Source organism: Acinonyx jubatus, chromosome X, assembly GCF_027475565.1.
Source record: "Acinonyx jubatus isolate Ajub_Pintada_27869175 chromosome X, VMU_Ajub_asm_v1.0, whole genome shotgun sequence".
Taxonomy (NCBI): Eukaryota; Metazoa; Chordata; class Mammalia; order Carnivora; family Felidae; genus Acinonyx; species Acinonyx jubatus.
Window position 1 is genome coordinate 87,794,575 of NC_069389.1, and position 16,470 is coordinate 87,811,044.

Below are 16,470 nucleotides of genomic sequence, written 5' to 3' on the forward strand. Positions count from 1 at the left end.
AATGGTGTACAAATTAGGAAGACAAAGAGAACTTTCCAGTCTTGGGGAATGTGTGACCTGGGTGGGCCATGAAGGGTGGAGAGGCTTTTCACAGGCAGAGTTGGTGAGGTATATTCCAGGTAGCGATTTCCAACTTGAGAACGTGTAGCAGAGAACATAGAGTCCAAAAACGGGAACCGCTAAAGGATTACATTCCAAATTTGGGTTGCAGCCAGATCATGGAGGACTTTAAATGACAGGCTGAGGGGTGAGGACTTTATTTGGTAGGCAACAGAGGTGAGGGTGTGGAAGCCTTCGATGGATTTTTTTTTTTTTTGAAGCAGGGAAATAATCAGAATCAGAACTGTGTCTCCAAGCACTGATACCTGATTATATATACGGTGCGCTGGATGGAATGAAGAGACGGGATAGGCCAGATGAGAGGCACAGAGACTCAAAATGCAGCCAATGGCATGAGGTCACAGAGCAGGGTACAGACACCCTAGACATTGCATAAAAGAACCGACCATGTAGGACAGTACCAGAATGTCAGCCAGAGGGGAGGACTTTGTTTTGCTCACTGCTATGCCTCCAGTGCCCCAAACAGCATCCAGTGTCTAGAAGGTGCTCATTAGACACTTGAAGGAACAAATGAATGAATGAATGAATGAAAGCTGTTGTCCCCAATGAAAGCTTAGAGTCTTGTACTACAAATAATGCAATCATTCCTCTGTCAGCAAGGCTTTGACACGTGATGTGCCCACTATTCTCCCAGGAGCTGAGGGAGAGTGAAGGCAGAGGAGGATGGAATGAATGAAGGCTAGAACCTAAGGCAAAAAGCCAAATAACATTGTGTTTTAGGGGCAACTGTTTGGGGTAAAGGAGGGGAGACCCGTGAGTAATTTCACAGGCAATTAAAAAGGAAGATCCTTATGTTCAGTGTTAGATATAGCAGGGGATCTTGGGAAGGTAGTTTTGGGATCCCCTAACCCCAGCATCCCATAAAACATTTATTACAGTTATGGTCCATAGATACACATGTTGCAAATTTAGCTTTGAGAATTAGTATTAACTCTCTTGTGGGGGAAGGCACCGGTGGGAGAAGGGGAGAGAGAATAGGAGTCAGAGTAAGAGAAAGAGAACATGATTCCCTAAATCTAAAGAAGCGTCCACGCTGGTACATTGCTATAAAAACTCACGCAAGTAAGAATTTGCATCAACTTATTATCATGTACACAGATGGAATTTTCAGCGCAAATATTTTTCGTTCCCACAATGGCTCAGATGTCTTTTTCACTTACATTCCACAAAGACCATTACAGAGCATTCTGTCCTTTCTGGAGTTTGGCAAAGTTTTGCCAAAGGAACACAGAGAGGACAGTCTGGCTGGTGGGTGCCCTGATGCTAAAAGGAGGGAGTCCCACAGAGCTAGAATTGGAGAGAGAAGGTCGCTAACCCAGGATGAGTTGCAAGTACAAGAATTTCTGTGATTCATGAGGGTGAGAACAAAATGAAATGCTGGCCTTGGGTGCCAGGGACTCAGACCCTGGACATACAGTAAGAGACAAAAACATTCTACACCAACCAAACAGACTCAAGGATTTTGATCAGCCCCCCAGAACCTTGCCTTGTTAAAGTCTTGCGTTTTTCAGAGAAACAGGCTAGACAGGAGAGGGGTTTTATTTAGGGTGACCATGAAGTTGCAGTTTTTGGAGATGGCAGGAGAGGAGGAGAGAGAAGGATGAACAGGAGGAGGAAGAAAGGAAGGAGAAAGTGGGAGAAGGAACGTGTGGTCAAGCCCAGTGGTCTGCAAACATTTGGCTGAAAGCTGCTCTGAAGAAAATATCCAAGTCTGCTCAGATAGCAAAGTCGGCAACAGTGGTCACAACCTGGGGGTGGAGGGTGGTGAAGTGTGATTTTGATTTGAGGGTCATGGCTCTTTTATAGAGGTTGTTCCCCTAAACAGGCAAACGAGGGGCGCCTGGGTGGCTCAGTCAGTTGAGAGACTTTGGCGCAGGTCATGATCTCAGGGTTCGTGAGTTCGAACCCCGTGTCAGGCTCTGTGCTGACAGCTCAGAGCCTGGAACCTGCTTCCGATTCCCTGTCTCCCTCTCTCTCTCTCTGCCCCTATCCTGCTCGTACTGTGTCTCTCTCTCTCTCTCAAAAATAAATAAACACTAAAAAAAAAAATAAACAAGCGAATGAAAGAGGCTTACCAGGGACCATTCTGACCTTGTAACTTATAGCAAGACAGGAAAAGGCATTAACACCTTGGAGTCGTAAATGAAATTGGAGTTTATCTTAAAAACAAGCTGTGAATAGCCTGCTCAAGAGAAGAGGTCAAGACTTGTTAGGTAGAAATGGCCATATAGCTATACTTTGTTTTATTCTGCTCAATATTTTGGTATTATTTTATTTCCTGACTCAAAGTGTCGATAACTAAGGCTTTTGAAGTGGTTCCCACACAGTTCTTTTCTGATGGTGGAAAATCTCCATTATTGTCGAAAGTTCCCCAGGAATCTCTTCCTTACTTGTTCTAAGGTCTAATATGGGTTTTACTGGCAGAGACGGGGAAACAGGACAGTTCTGGGAGAGCCCTCCAAGTGCCTTCATGGCTGTGAGTCTAAAGTTATCATGAAATATAGTTTAACTTAAAGACTGTCTTCAGAATGTGTCATAATCCACACAACCTTGAGTGCCTGTATCTTCATCACTGGAACCCTGGGACCATCCCTGTCTGGGAGACACTTGGGCCAGTTTCCTTCCCCACCCACCATTCTGACAGTAGGAATGAGACGTGGATTTTTATCTGTTGCCTATTGTTTCTATCTCTAAATCTTTCACTTTTCGAGTGGTAAGTCTCTGAGTAATCTATCAGGGGCAAAATCAAGACGTTGGCTGTTGTCCAAAACAAAATTGTGCTTGCTTTCATGTTTTGGCTTTCCACCCTATGTCTACTTCTCCCTCCCTATAACACACACACACACACACACACACACACACACACACACCCGCTACGGTACTAGGACCAGTGCATGTGAAATTATGATCTGGAAACCGAACCAAAACCATTTCAGATTTTGACAAAGGAGCTGCAATTGAGGCACTGGTTCCTCCTGTGCACTTCGTAAAACTTGGGAAACTGATGGATTGCAACCCATGTGGCAAAATGAAGCAAACCTCTGTGTTTCTATCGAACTGACGTTTGGATGGTTCCCTGTGAATAGGGACGGTCCATTAAAGTGACAGTCTGCTGAACTGGCAACGTCCTGTGAGGCCTGCCTTTTGTGATCCCATCGAGAAAGCTGAGCCTGCACAGGATATTCAGAAGGCGTTCTCCTACCTTCTGATTTTTGGCTGCTCGAGGGCCAGCAACAAGTGTGAAGCATCTTTGACGTGGGACAAATGCCTGTGCGTTCACGTTCATGAAAAGCCCCTCCCACACATTTCACCCCACCTTCTACACCCATTCACTCAACACGGATTTATTGGGTGCCTACTATGTGCCAGGTACATATTCTTCTATTACTACAGATGCTATTTATTATTACAAATCCTATCCCACAATATCTACCCCTTTTAGAACAAAGGAAAATATTTATTTATAATAAAGTGGAACCATCTGGACATTTTGGTCTACTAGGCCCAAATGTTTATTTCTAAAGATAGGTCTTGAACTCCTTTGAAAATCAATAACAATTTCAAGGCCCTGCATTCTGTACCTGACCTCTTTTGCTACAGGAAGTACGGGATCCAGTTCAGCCCTATCACCAGCAGTTTAGGAAAAAGGACAAGAGGGAAAGGCCAGGGTAGAGTTGGAGGCAGCATAAAATATGAGGGCGAGAAGAAGGGCTAATTAATGGCATTCCCAGCAGGATCACCGAGCTGGCCACAGACGCTTAGCTTTGGGGACCAGGGCACCCAGTTTAAGGTATCTCAGGGCCAAATTTGGTTAGAATACCATCTGGTTGACAGCCACAGATTTAGTCATTCTCAACTTTCTACCACAATAAAAAAAAATGAGCCCTGAGAAAAAGAGGAAATTCACAACACAAAAAATGGAGACTGGTATCATCTCCTGTCCAGATCTGGGAGGAATCTGATTTACTATAAAGCAGATAGAGCTAGATGGAGAAAATCTTGTTTTTTTTCTTTCTTTTTTTTAAAGTTGGTATTTAAACTCCAGTCAGTGAGCATACAGTGTAAGATTAGTTTCAGGTGCACAATCTAGTGATCGAACACTTCCATACACCATTCTGTGCTCATCCCAAGTGCCCTCCTTAATCCCCATCCATCTATTTCACTTACCTTCGGGCTCCATATTAACCCGGGAACTGGGAGGCCCATCCTCTCTCACAGGAGTGTCACTTTCTTTGAGACACCCGGTATTCTCTGCCCCACCCACAATCCTTCTACACTCATTCAGAAACAGCAACGTCTAGAAAATAATACGACTACAGAATAAAGCCAACGGCCATCACTTCAACTCATTGCTGAGGGTGTTGGCCAGCTGGATGTAGGCAAGTCGAGAGTGGCGCGTGTGATGACCAGGAAACATGGCCTAAGCAACACTGAGATGTTTATAGTGGCCATTTTATTATGTCCCCACCAACACCTTCCTTACACCCTCTGTATCCTAGGGCTTGCCCTGTAATTCCCTAGACTCTTGTCTTCTATAAAACGCTGGTTGAGAAATAATTCCACGGGTTTAAAAACATCATTTAAATGTTTTATCCTGCAGGGGCGCCTGGGTGGCTCAGTCGGTTAGGCGTCCGACTCTTGATTTTGGCTCAGGTCATGATCTCACGGTTCATGAGTTCGAGTCCTGCGTTGAGCTCTGAGCTGGCGGTGCAGGGCCTGCCTGGGATTCTCTCTCTCCCTCTCTCTCTGCCCTTCCCCTACTTGCACCCTCTCTCTCTCTCTCTCTCTCTCTCTCAAAAAACAAATAAGTACATTAACATTCAAAAAATAAATGTGATATATTGCAAAGCAAATCGATGCTCATTGAAAAACATCCAGTGATACAGAAAAGATAAAGTGAATAATCCAACGCTCCCTGTCCTCCTGCCAACTTCCACCCCTGTGGGATTCCCACTCTTGACGTTTTGGTTTAGGACCTCCCAGACCTTTTCATGTGTATGTACACATGCACACACACAATGTTTACATAAGGAGATGCTAGTGTAAATTGTGTCCTGTACCTTGCTTTGTTTACATAATATATGTTGGGGATCTCTCCACCTTGGTCCATTTCGATGACTTGCACTCTTTAACAACAGCACCATGTGCCATAGATGGGGTGTGTTTAACCACGCCCTTATTGCTCATGGTTAGGTTGCTGCCCCGTTTATTTTGCTCTTATGAAAATAATACTGCACTGAATGCCCCATGCACTTTTTCTGTACGGGGATTCGGTGAATGCCCATTTATGTGCCATGAATGCCTTTGTACATTTTGCGTGCTTTTATAAGCCCTTCAATAGGATAGATTCCTTGAACTGGAACATCTTTCCAGATTTTAAGAATTTTGAGGTATTTACGCTGTACTTGACCATATGTTTTTTTTTTTAATTTGATGTTTTACTTATTTTTGAGACAGAGAGAGAGAGACAGAGAGAGACAGAATACGAGTAGGGGAGGGGCGGAGAGAAAGGGAAACACATAATCCAAAGCAGGCTCCAGGCTCTGAGCTGTCAGCACAGAGCCCGACACGGGGCTTGAACTCAAGAGTTAAGAGATCATAACTTGAGCTGAAGTTGGATGCTCAGCCGACGGAGCCACCCAGGAACCCTGGCCCCCCTGGCCATATGTTTTTTAGAGAGGGATTGCATTTTGTTAATTACTTCAAAATACAAAGGGAGAAGAGATACTGTTGCTATACATAAAGAGGCTTTTTATGAGGTTAGCACTGAGCATGGGAATGAGATATTGTAGGGTGGGGAAGGAATATCCAGCCTGCTACCTTTGCTCTCCTTCAGCTGTAAACCTAAGGCTTCAGAGAGGGTTTGTGGAGACGCGTCCACAGTACCCCTGTCAAAAGGATGGGAGGACCTACCTTACAATTCCACAGAAGGTTCTCACTATTGAGGACAGAGGTAGTGACCTGCCTTCTTTCCAGAAGGCAGAGATTTGCCAAGCCATCCTGAAAGTCTACCAGCTTCTGATCTAGGCAAGGGGTACCTACGGGCGGGGGCTATGATTTCTTTATGCACATGTCCTGGCCCCGGTTACCAATCGTGCAGTGTACTTAAATGGTAATAGGTTGGTGATAATGCCATTTAATTTTCTGAGGAAAGGAAAGAGAAATGGTGTTAGAGATGGGCCCTTTTATGGAGTTGCTGGGATAACAGCCATGGAGAGAGGAAAGTTTGGCTTGGTGCTGTGGAGTGTTGAATTATTTGAGCGATTCACACTTACTGCTTCTCTGTTGGCAGGTTGCCGGAAGATATCACCATCAGAATGTTCCCACGACAATTCTCCATCCCCTGTTTATTACAAAATAAGAAAAGAGTCATACATACATAGAAGGGAAAACCATCACCCTTGTGACCTAGCAACATTTTTGGTTCTATGATCCCAAATTTCTCCAGACAGCTTGACCGTTGTTAAGATGGCTGTCCTTCAAAAAGTGAGCCCGGAAGATTTCTCTCTGGGTGTGCCTCAGTTTTCAAAGCAGCTCTGAAGAAAGCTACCACCTTCTAAAAGATTCCGCCCATCACCATTGTGTAAGATTTGGGAAACAAAAGGGAAAAAATCACTTTCTGCTGTGATACAGCCATCAGCTTCCCTTTTGATTATTTTATTTCCGTGGCAGTTAACTTTTTTGCAGGTCATGTGTAATCTGTGTTTAAACTACCCTTAAAAATGAGAGTTTTGAGGATGTGGTCTGTCATAATTGGTTAAATTTTCCATTGTGTCTCTGAGTAGGATGACCTGGTCTGAAAGTTAAGCTAAAGCTTGCGGTGGTTGGAGGGTTTACATAACCAGTATCCAAGATGTACTCCTCTACCGTTGCCTAAGATACCTTCCTCTAGGTCTCTGTGTCCACTCTTTGAATAGTGAACCCTTATCACTGCCGTCTTCCACAGTAACTGCTTTTGGGAGGAAGATCTTACTTTTAGCCTTGAGAACAACAAACACAGCACAAGATGGTGATATTCCTCAGCCAAAGAAAGATCACGTACAACAGGACAATTTCCAAGGATATTCCCTTGTGTTATCTATGACCAAACAAGCCAATGGGAAGAGCTTGGTCTGACTATTAGCATCAGATCAACCATATATTTCATGGGATAATAAGAAATACCCAAAAGTATCAGCATTAAGAACTTTCTATTTTAATTTATCCCCCAAGCTTTCAAAACCCATGGCTACATAGTAACATGTTACTAGTTCAAGGATGTGATAGTACTATGAGGGAAAATTGGCTGTTAGGACTTGAAAAAGACTTCGAAATTCCTTTGATAGTAATATTATCATCAGGTAGTGACATATAACAAAATTATGGCTTTAGTCCCTTCATGATTTAAAGATCATCTTATGGAAAAAAATTATGAATTGTCAAGATTTAACTCTGGTTACTAGATTAATCATAGTGTAACTTCATCATTCTGTGATCAAAACCTTCAATGTGTTCCCATCCGAGACTGGATATAATTAGCTCCCCCCCTCATCTTTATGAGTACCTGCCTCTTCCTGAACTGTCTCAGCTACTCTACTATGAGAACCCTTTGACCCCTTTGCTCTTTATGGAAAATGTGGCTCCTATTCTTGCTTCCATGCATTCGCTCATGTTATTCTTCTGAAATTATCTTCCCATCTCCCACACCCATACCTCCCGTACAGCTATGCAAACAATTTAAGTTCTGCCTCCTGTACAACATCTTCCTCAAGCGCTCTTACATATTTCTGGTTGCCTAAAGGACTTAGCATCCCATAGTCTTAGTTTTTGTCCAACTGCTCCATTTCACAGATGGAGAAAGGCTCAGAGAGGGCAAGCAGCCATTCACAGTCACATGAGTTGATGAGCATTAACACCCCGAACCCCAGATTTCCTGGCTTCCAAATAAGCACATCCATTCTGTAAGGGCAGGATTTTTTATTCGTGTTATCCATGGCTGTATCACCATCATCTATAACAGTGCCTGACACATAGTAGTCACTCAATAAAATACTTGCCAAATGAGGGAATTGAGAGGCCTTCTCTAACGACATATTGAAAATTTCAACGCTCCTCTGATAGTTCTTATCTGCCATCTTGGCCTTTTCTTTTTAGCACTTAACACTATCTTACGGTTTATACAGTTTGTTTGTTTAATTTTCTGCTCTCTCCACTAGAATTCTCCTATGAGAACAAGGATTTTTGTCTATCGTGTTCACTGATATAACCCCAGCACCTTGAACAGCACTGGGCACATGGTACTCATTCAATATTTCTTGAATGAATGAACATTAAAACAATGTACAGTATCCTCTGTTGTAAAATATTTTCTGAGTCTTCCTTGTCCCCCTGAAGAGACCATAAATCCCTTGAAACTAGGGACCATGTCTTAGACATTCCCCTGTGTTGCCTAGATCACTGGTTTTCAAAGTGTGGTCTCTGGAGCAGCAGCAGCATCATTACCTGGGAACTTGTCAGAAATGCAAAATGTGGGACCCCATCCCAGACCTACTAAGCCACTCTGGGGTGGGAGGGCAATGATACCGGTTTTGACAAGCCCTCCCGGGGATTCTGATGTGTGCAAGAATTTGAAAATATTTGGCCTGGAGCACTTAGCATGTTCCTGGGTACACATCAGGTGCTCAGTATATGTACTGAATTGAACTGCAATCAAAAATACAGAATTAAGTAGTTGGCCAATAGTAAATTCGCTTCTTCCTGGTTATTCCAAGTCTGAGTAAAGATGGCAGACAAAGACTGCATCCAGACTATGTGGAAACCCTGAGTGACCCTGAAAGAGTGAAGATGATTTCACCTTTGTTTACATCTAGAAAATAATGCCCAAAAGTCAGTTAATATGTATTGGATGCTTCTTGGGTGGAAAGCCTGATACTAAGGCAGAAGGTGGAGAGAAATCAGGCTGGGCCCTTGCCCTCAAGATCTTTACAACATGTTTGGAGGTGACAGGAAGTCAGCACAAGAAACAGCCTAACACACGCACACGCATACACACACACACACACACACACACACAGAGTAACAACTGGAAATACAAATGAACCTATGTGCTTGGGAGATACTGAATAGGTGAGTGATCAGTAAGATAGAATTGTGTAAAACTTCCCAAAAGGATTAGTCATGTTTTTAGAAGTAGATGCTACAGGGCACGAACACATGGTGACGTGGACAGCGGGTGGCTCAACTGAAAGGAACGGCATTTGCAAAGGGGCAGAGCTTTGGAAACAGTAAGTAACATACTGGAGACAGCCAGCAAAGTGTGGCTTGAGTAAAAAGTTCCGATGTGAAACAAGAGAAATGAGGATGGTGGAGAGAAAGAAAGGAAGAAGGAAATGGAGGGGGGTAGTGGGTGAAGAGGAGAGGGCAGGAAAGAAACAGGAGGGGAGGGAGACTGGTTGTTGCGGTATATAAGGCTGGTAAATAATTGCTTTGTAGACTTCAGAAAGAGGTGAAGAATTCACATTTTAGCCTGTTACCAATTTTTACGTAGAGGTTCCTGCAGTAAAAATGGTATTTGTGGAAGCTTCTCCTGACAATCGAGTGTCATCTAGTTGGGGAGCAACTGGAATCTGAGAAACCAACCAAGGGGCTGTTCTACTAATATGTGACAGGCCCTGAGAATCTATAAAATAATGGAGAAGGGGCAAATAAGACTACTTCAGATAAAAAGGAAATGTTAAGATCCCAATGGGAGATTTGGTAATGGAAGAGGTTGGCAAAGGAGAAAACAACAAAAAATGACGCTAGGGTTGCAAATCTGGACAGCTGGGAAATGACACTGCCTTTGACAGAGTCTGAGTGAGGATGAACTTCAATTTACTTGTTCCGCTTCTGCTGGCAGTGGTGGGTCCAAGCAACGTCCTTGATGAAGCCAGATGAAAATATGGGACCAGAGAGAAGACTGGAAACCAGAAGAGATTCACCAGCAAACAGCTGAACAAAATGTAAAAGTTATAGGATGTATTTTCAAGCCTAATCTAAGGACCCCAAAGAGAATAAATGAGAAAAGAAAAAAGGATAGATTTGCTCTCTGCATCAAATGGCGTTTGTAAACGTAGATTTAATGATTGGTATTGACACGGAACATATACTTAACATGACCTTCTGAGAAGTTCAATTTATTGCATTTATACCCTAGAGTGTTCAAAGGGCTTTTAGGTAGTGTCTTGAAATACTTATAGTCCAGTCAGAATCTTGAAGCATATAGTCCCTGCTAAGTGAGCAGAGAAACAAGCCAGGATCAAGCATGAAGGCTTGATGTAGAGGTTCCTACAAGCACGGGGCTTTAGCATGAACTTGTGTAACACCCTGTAACACAAGTTCAAGAAGAAAGTGTCGCAACACCTAAGCATTTAATGGCAAACAGGCATGTGCGCCTAAATCTCAATTATTTCACTTCACAAAAAAACTACTGGAGCCATTACTTCTGTACACACACACACACACATATTCTCAAGTATGAATGACTACTAGTTTTATGGCTTTGAGCTTTCAAAGTCATCCAAATGGTATTCTCTAAGCTGGAGTGTTCTGTAAGTAAGAAGTTATTCCATATAATTTGGACCATAGCTAAATTGGAAGAATCTTCTTAGATGTTCCATTTAGTACACGTTTAAGTGATTCTCTAGACCTGGGCAAAGTCTGTCCAGATAGCTGATAACAGGCATGTTCATTTGCCATCTCAGATATACCTAAGAGACAAAATACATACAAGAAAAAAGGAAGCTGCACTACCCTAAAACCTGTTCCTTTGCTTTTTTTTTTTTTTTTTCCTGATTCACCGGGCAAATTATCTTCCCTAAGAGGGAGATGCTTTTTACATCAAGGCTTTATTTAAAAAAAAAAACACCAAAAAACCCCCCAAAACAGTGATTCTAATGGAGACAGATGGATTCTAGTTAATTCCGAGAAGCAACAAGATGTAATTTTAACCATTTTTTAAAACCAAAACGAAAAACAACTCTAGTGTACCGTATGTCAAACAATATTCGTTTAACCTTAAAAGCCACATGTGTTGTTTATTCAAACCTCAATTATATTCTGAGTGGTACCCTATGGAGCTCAAATGGCTTTCTGATAATTGGAGAAATGGAGAACAAGCATTTGAAAAATGGTCAAGAGCTAAGCTAAAATTCAGACTGTTTATAACTCCCACTGCTTCCATTAAACTCCACTTGGCTTGAGTAGGGTCACAGAAGTAAACCGTGTCCTCTTAGAAGGACTAAGTGTACAGCGAGATTATTAGATGTCCATGAAGATAAGCCTCAGAAAGCAAAAGTACGCCAGCATGTGGCCGCTTCTGAACCACACACAACATCATAAGCCGCATGCTTATAGGCCCCGATTTATCTGGGACAACCCAGTTTCATGCCTCTTTTTCTGCCAGGCAAAAGTAGTAAGACTACACTCTCACTTTCAGAAGTGTCTTGATTTGGATGCTAGGTTACACAGTTGCTCTAATCGTAAGGCGCACAGAAATGAAATGAATCCCTGAGATGGAGGGATGGGAGTGATCACTGGGACCAGGGAAAGCGATCTCTGCACTTTCAGAGGAACACGTCCTAATCAGCAGAATCAGGGCACACAGTTAAAGGGCTTTTGAGGGACAGCGAGAGAGGGCAGAGAGGAAGACACTGATCGTGAAATCTCCACCTACTCTGTGCCACGTTCTGGGATGGGCCACTTTATAGCTAGTAGACAATACCCAAGCTGCAGATGAAAGACAGAGTGGAAACAGCTGACTTGGGGGCCTCTGCCAAACATCCAATTCTACAAATTCTGTTGAGAGGGAGCAAGCGGGCTGAAATTTGAGCTCAGCTTTAAAGAACTGGGGTATAAGGATTCTCCGCTGGTAGACGTTTGAGCTAACAAGAATGATATACAGTACTTCCAGGAGTCCTCTAGTGTCTTGTGGATAGTCAGGTTTTCTAGAAAATGCTTCACTGTCAAATAAAGCACTTCATTGTTTGGGCTGTCCGTCGATACAAGCTCTTAGCATTTTAAAGAAAGTATCTGCTTGAGAAATGTTACGACACAGACAAGGGGGACCTCCTGCCAGGAGTAGCCAGCCAAATCTGAAGAGGAATACAAAAGCATTTATCCAGAAAACTCAGAAATACATATTTTTTTTAAAAAAAAAGACCATTATGAGAGTTGCATGTGCTTGCAAGAGGAAATCATGGGAGAGAGAAGAGAGAAGCTATTAGCAAGATGGTAAACAGAGCCCACACTCTGCTCTTCCAATGGTGCTGTGGATAAATAATTCAAGTTTATTATAATAAGGGTCTCTGAGGGGCCTCTGGGTGGCTCAGTGGTTAAGCGTCTGACTTTGGCTCAGGTCATGATCTCGTGGTTCATGGGTTCCTGCCCCACGTCGGGCTCTGGGCTGACAGCTCAGAGCCTGGAGCCTGCTTCGGATTCTGTGTCTCCCTCTTGCTCTGCCCCTCCCCTATTCATGCTCTCTCTCTCTCTCTCTCTCTCTCTCTCTGAAAAATAAATAAACATTAAAAAAAAATTTTTTTAAATGAAGTGGGGTCTTTGAGTCGTCACAATAAATCTGCTGGAAGTGCTACCGTATCTGGCCCCTGGGGAGCAGAGCTGTCACGAAGTCTGTTCCTCCCAGTAACCTCAGAGTTCAGACTCCCCAAAGTTTCTCTACATTCCCAAGTTGAGAGGTGACACAGCAGTCATGGCTGAGAGAACAACCCAAGCCAGACTGCCTGCGTCTGGATCCTGGCTCCGCCCCTTCTTGCCTGTGCAGCTTTGGGCAAGTGATGAACCTCTCTGAGCCTCAGTTTGCTTAGTGCTAAAATGGAGACAATAATGCCTACCCGGGGTGGGGGGCATGTGTGAGGATGAAAAGAATTAGTATGCACAAAGAGCTGAGAACCGTGCCTGGCACACCAAGTGCTACGTGTCGGTTTTATTCCCCTTCTTCTTCCCATCCTTTGGTCCTCCTCAAGAGTAGTTTACCTATGGGGAAAACCCCACCTCAGAGACTCCCATGAGCCTGCGAGGTACCTAACAAGGAAAGGGTCCAGATTAAACAAACAAATGAAACCTAGCAGTAAGGGAAACATTTATGCCTGTACACATTTAAGAGAAATGATTTAAGGGAATCATTTCATGTCTAAATCACTCCACTTTGAAAGCCAGGATCCTGGATACAGGAAAAAAAAATAGCCATAGAGATTCTTTTAGCTCATGGCTTCTGAACTGGTTTAGATGGTCTCATAATTGTGCTAGCCCTGTCCTCATTTTCATCATTTTCAAAGATGCGCTTGGGTTTGAATGCGATCCTGTATTCTCTCTTGGCTTCAAATGAGACTGACGAGGACAGATATCTGCTTCACTGGGAGACAGTGAAATTTGTAGTCATAAAGTGGAGTGACAAAAGTCCAAGTACCCAAAGAAAGAGAGAGTTGTGCTACCGCATCCATAAATGGAAAAGAGCATGTGGATGGAAAACAGAAGCCCAGGAATCCATCAACATTTGCTGCTGGTCAACCTGGGAATGACTGGAAAGCATTCGTAAGTTCTTAACAGTTGTCAGATAGTTGCTCTTCTTGCTCCTGTTAATCAATGAATCAGACTCATTTCTACAAATACCGGGGTCTTGGCCCATGAAGAGTGTTCCAATGAGAATAATGGATACACACGGCCATGGGTTTCTGGGCAATCATGGCGTCCTGTGAAGTGCTTCGAAGGACAGGGCTGAAGGCAGAGTGGCTTTAACCTGGGAAGAAATACTTGCTCCAAAATGCTTCACGGGGAATTCCTTATTTTTACTGTAGAACCAGACTCCTATACATATGAATCACCCTCCAATCCCAGAGTAGGATGGGGCATTGATTCCACACAGCCAATTAGGAATCAGGGCTGTTCATTAGGCTCAGTATGAAAGTCACTGCTGTCCCATACACTGTCTAAAGGGCTTTCTATCTAAGAAGACACACTCTACACATAAGAGACATGCTAAGAAGGAACACAATGACCGCAGAGGGGATGGAGTCCTGGGAGTGTCAGCAAGCTCATAAAGATGAATTCTGAGCACAGAGTATGGAGAGAGAACCAAACACAACCTAGGAAATTTCCGTGGCAAAAGAAAGCTTCCAGCAGGGATTTGGAAGAAGAGAGGAAGGCAAAGGGTGGGAGAGCTCTAAGGTGGTCCTTTCTTTATGAACTTGAACAGTTCACCTGAAGACAGGGCTTACTAATGGTGGTCAGACTCTTCTGCAGCTCTGAGAAGATCGGAGTGTTTCAATGCATATTGAAGTTTACGTGAGAGAACCCCAACCCGAAATCATCAAGGACTGAGTTCACTTTTATTTATTTTTTTGAGAAGTGTGTCTCGTTAATGATGTTTCCTTCCTATCGTCATGACCTGGAGATGGTAGTGTTCTGCAGAAAATGTGGACTAAATCAGAAACAACACTAAAGGATCTATACTTGGAGCTGCTGTTATTTTTTTTCCAGTTTTGGTTGACTTGGCAAACTTTGACAACTTGGGTAGATTTGTACCATGTTCAAAAAAATGGACTATAGCTCACACCACTGCCCTCAAGATTTACGTTGTCTTGGCCACCGACAAATTGCCTTTAAACAGTTGCTTTCGGTTTCAGTCACCTCAAGGGAGCTTGTAGAAATGGTTCAACTTCATAAGAAGAGATTCCATTTTCTCTTTGGACTCTTTAGAAGTGTGTAGGATAAATGAGCTTGGGTCAAGGAAGTTGCAAGTTCAGCCATCTGTCCTGCCTCCCTAGCTAGGACTGCACTTGGGGAATGTTGTCAATAGCGCTCCATAGCTGTACGTCTCTTCCTTTTTCACAAATCCACCAAAAGATATGCTTAATCCTATGCTAGGGGAAACAGAGGAATCAGGTGGTTCTTTCCCAGTTGAAGAGCCAAGACCTGTGAAATGATGAACAATCCAAGAAAATATTTTGAAATGCTGGACTCTACAAACCAGACTAAGCCCTGAAAGTGGTGCAAGAAGGGGCCCAATGACTACTAGAGTGATCAGGTAGGGCTCTTTGGAAGGGGTGAGCCTCTAGCTGGGATCTTGAAAGATGGGTAGGATCCCAACCCATAGAGGAGAGGAAGGAAGCTATTCCAAGCTTGTGGGGAGTAAGAGCTAAGAGAGGCACATAACAGGAGAGAAAGTGGGAAGGAACATGGCATATTTTAGGACACAGAGAAGAGCCAGCCTAGAATAGAAGGTGTGTGTGTTGGTGTCCGAGAAATGAGGATGAGTAGTAGGTTAAGGAAGGGTCAGATTGCTTTATAGAGCGCCTTTAAAAAACAATCTGAAGGGAATTCCCAGGTAGCTCAGTCGGTTAAGCATCCAATTCTTGGTTTCGGCTCAGGTCACGACCTCACAGTTTTGTGGGTTTGAACCCCGCAGAGCCTGCTTGGAATTCTCTCTCTCCCTCACGCTCTGCCCTTCCCCCACTTGCACTGTCTCTGTCTCCCTCAAAAGAAATAAACTTAAAAAAATAAAAATACATAAAAACCATCTGAAGGATTCACCTTGGCGAATGTGGTTAAGACACGGTAGGCACTGACCAACATGATCAATAGTTGTGTAAGAAGAAAAGCCTGGGCTAGAGCATGACACACATGTACAGTGAAGAAAGAACAGTTATTCACACTCCTACAACCCAGGGTGGCTGGTTTCATGGTGGGATCAGAAGTCGGGGATCCTGGGAGGGTAAGACTACCCCTAGCTGTGTCCCTAACTTTTGAGTCAATCCTCCCTTACCCTGGGGTGCAGACAGCAAAGAGGAATATGGTGTGAGTTGAGACTAGAGAGACCGTCCTATGCATCTTCCTTCACCTCCCTGACTAGGTCGACCCCTCTTACTTACTGCCTTTTCCAACACCTTTCTTTGTAGCACACGGCATAGTTGTAATTTTATATTAGCTTGTGCCATTATTTGCTAAGGCGTCTTGCCCGTTTAACTCCAGAAGGGTAGGCTCCATGTTCGTTCTGTTCTCCACTGTACCTCCAGCACCAGCACAGCGCTCGGTACTTGGCGGTTGCTCCAGAAATTGTCCGCGGGATGAAAGAAAGTAGACATTTACATTCTTTAAACCTATAAAGGGAGAGGGGTGTAACAGAGGTGTTCCCCTGTGGTTGGGAGTGGGCAGGTTGAGGCCGTGATGGGGGAAGCTGAGTAGTGTGGTTACCCTCCTAGGATTATCCGCCTATGCCAATGTGCCAGGCATGTTCTTTCTGCCCCTTTACTTCCTTGAACTGGGAGAGGTCCCTTGTCAGTGTCCTATGAACAGCTCCCGCCAGGTAGTGTAAGAACT

At 43.7% G+C, this 16,470-nt stretch overlaps 1 protein-coding gene across 9 annotated transcripts in view; it reads right to left on the minus strand.

Moving 5' to 3' along the window:
* Positions 1–16,470, minus strand: part of CHRDL1 (chordin like 1) — a 116,204-nt gene that overhangs the window by 16,074 nt on the left and 83,660 nt on the right. For all 9 annotated transcript variants that reach the window (XM_027054986.2, XM_027054985.2, XM_053201547.1 and 6 more), the window contains one exon: positions 6,396–6,463. In XM_027054986.2, the coding sequence (XP_026910787.1) occupies positions 6,396–6,463 (68 nt within the window). The remainder of the gene's footprint in view (positions 1–6,395; positions 6,464–16,470) is intronic.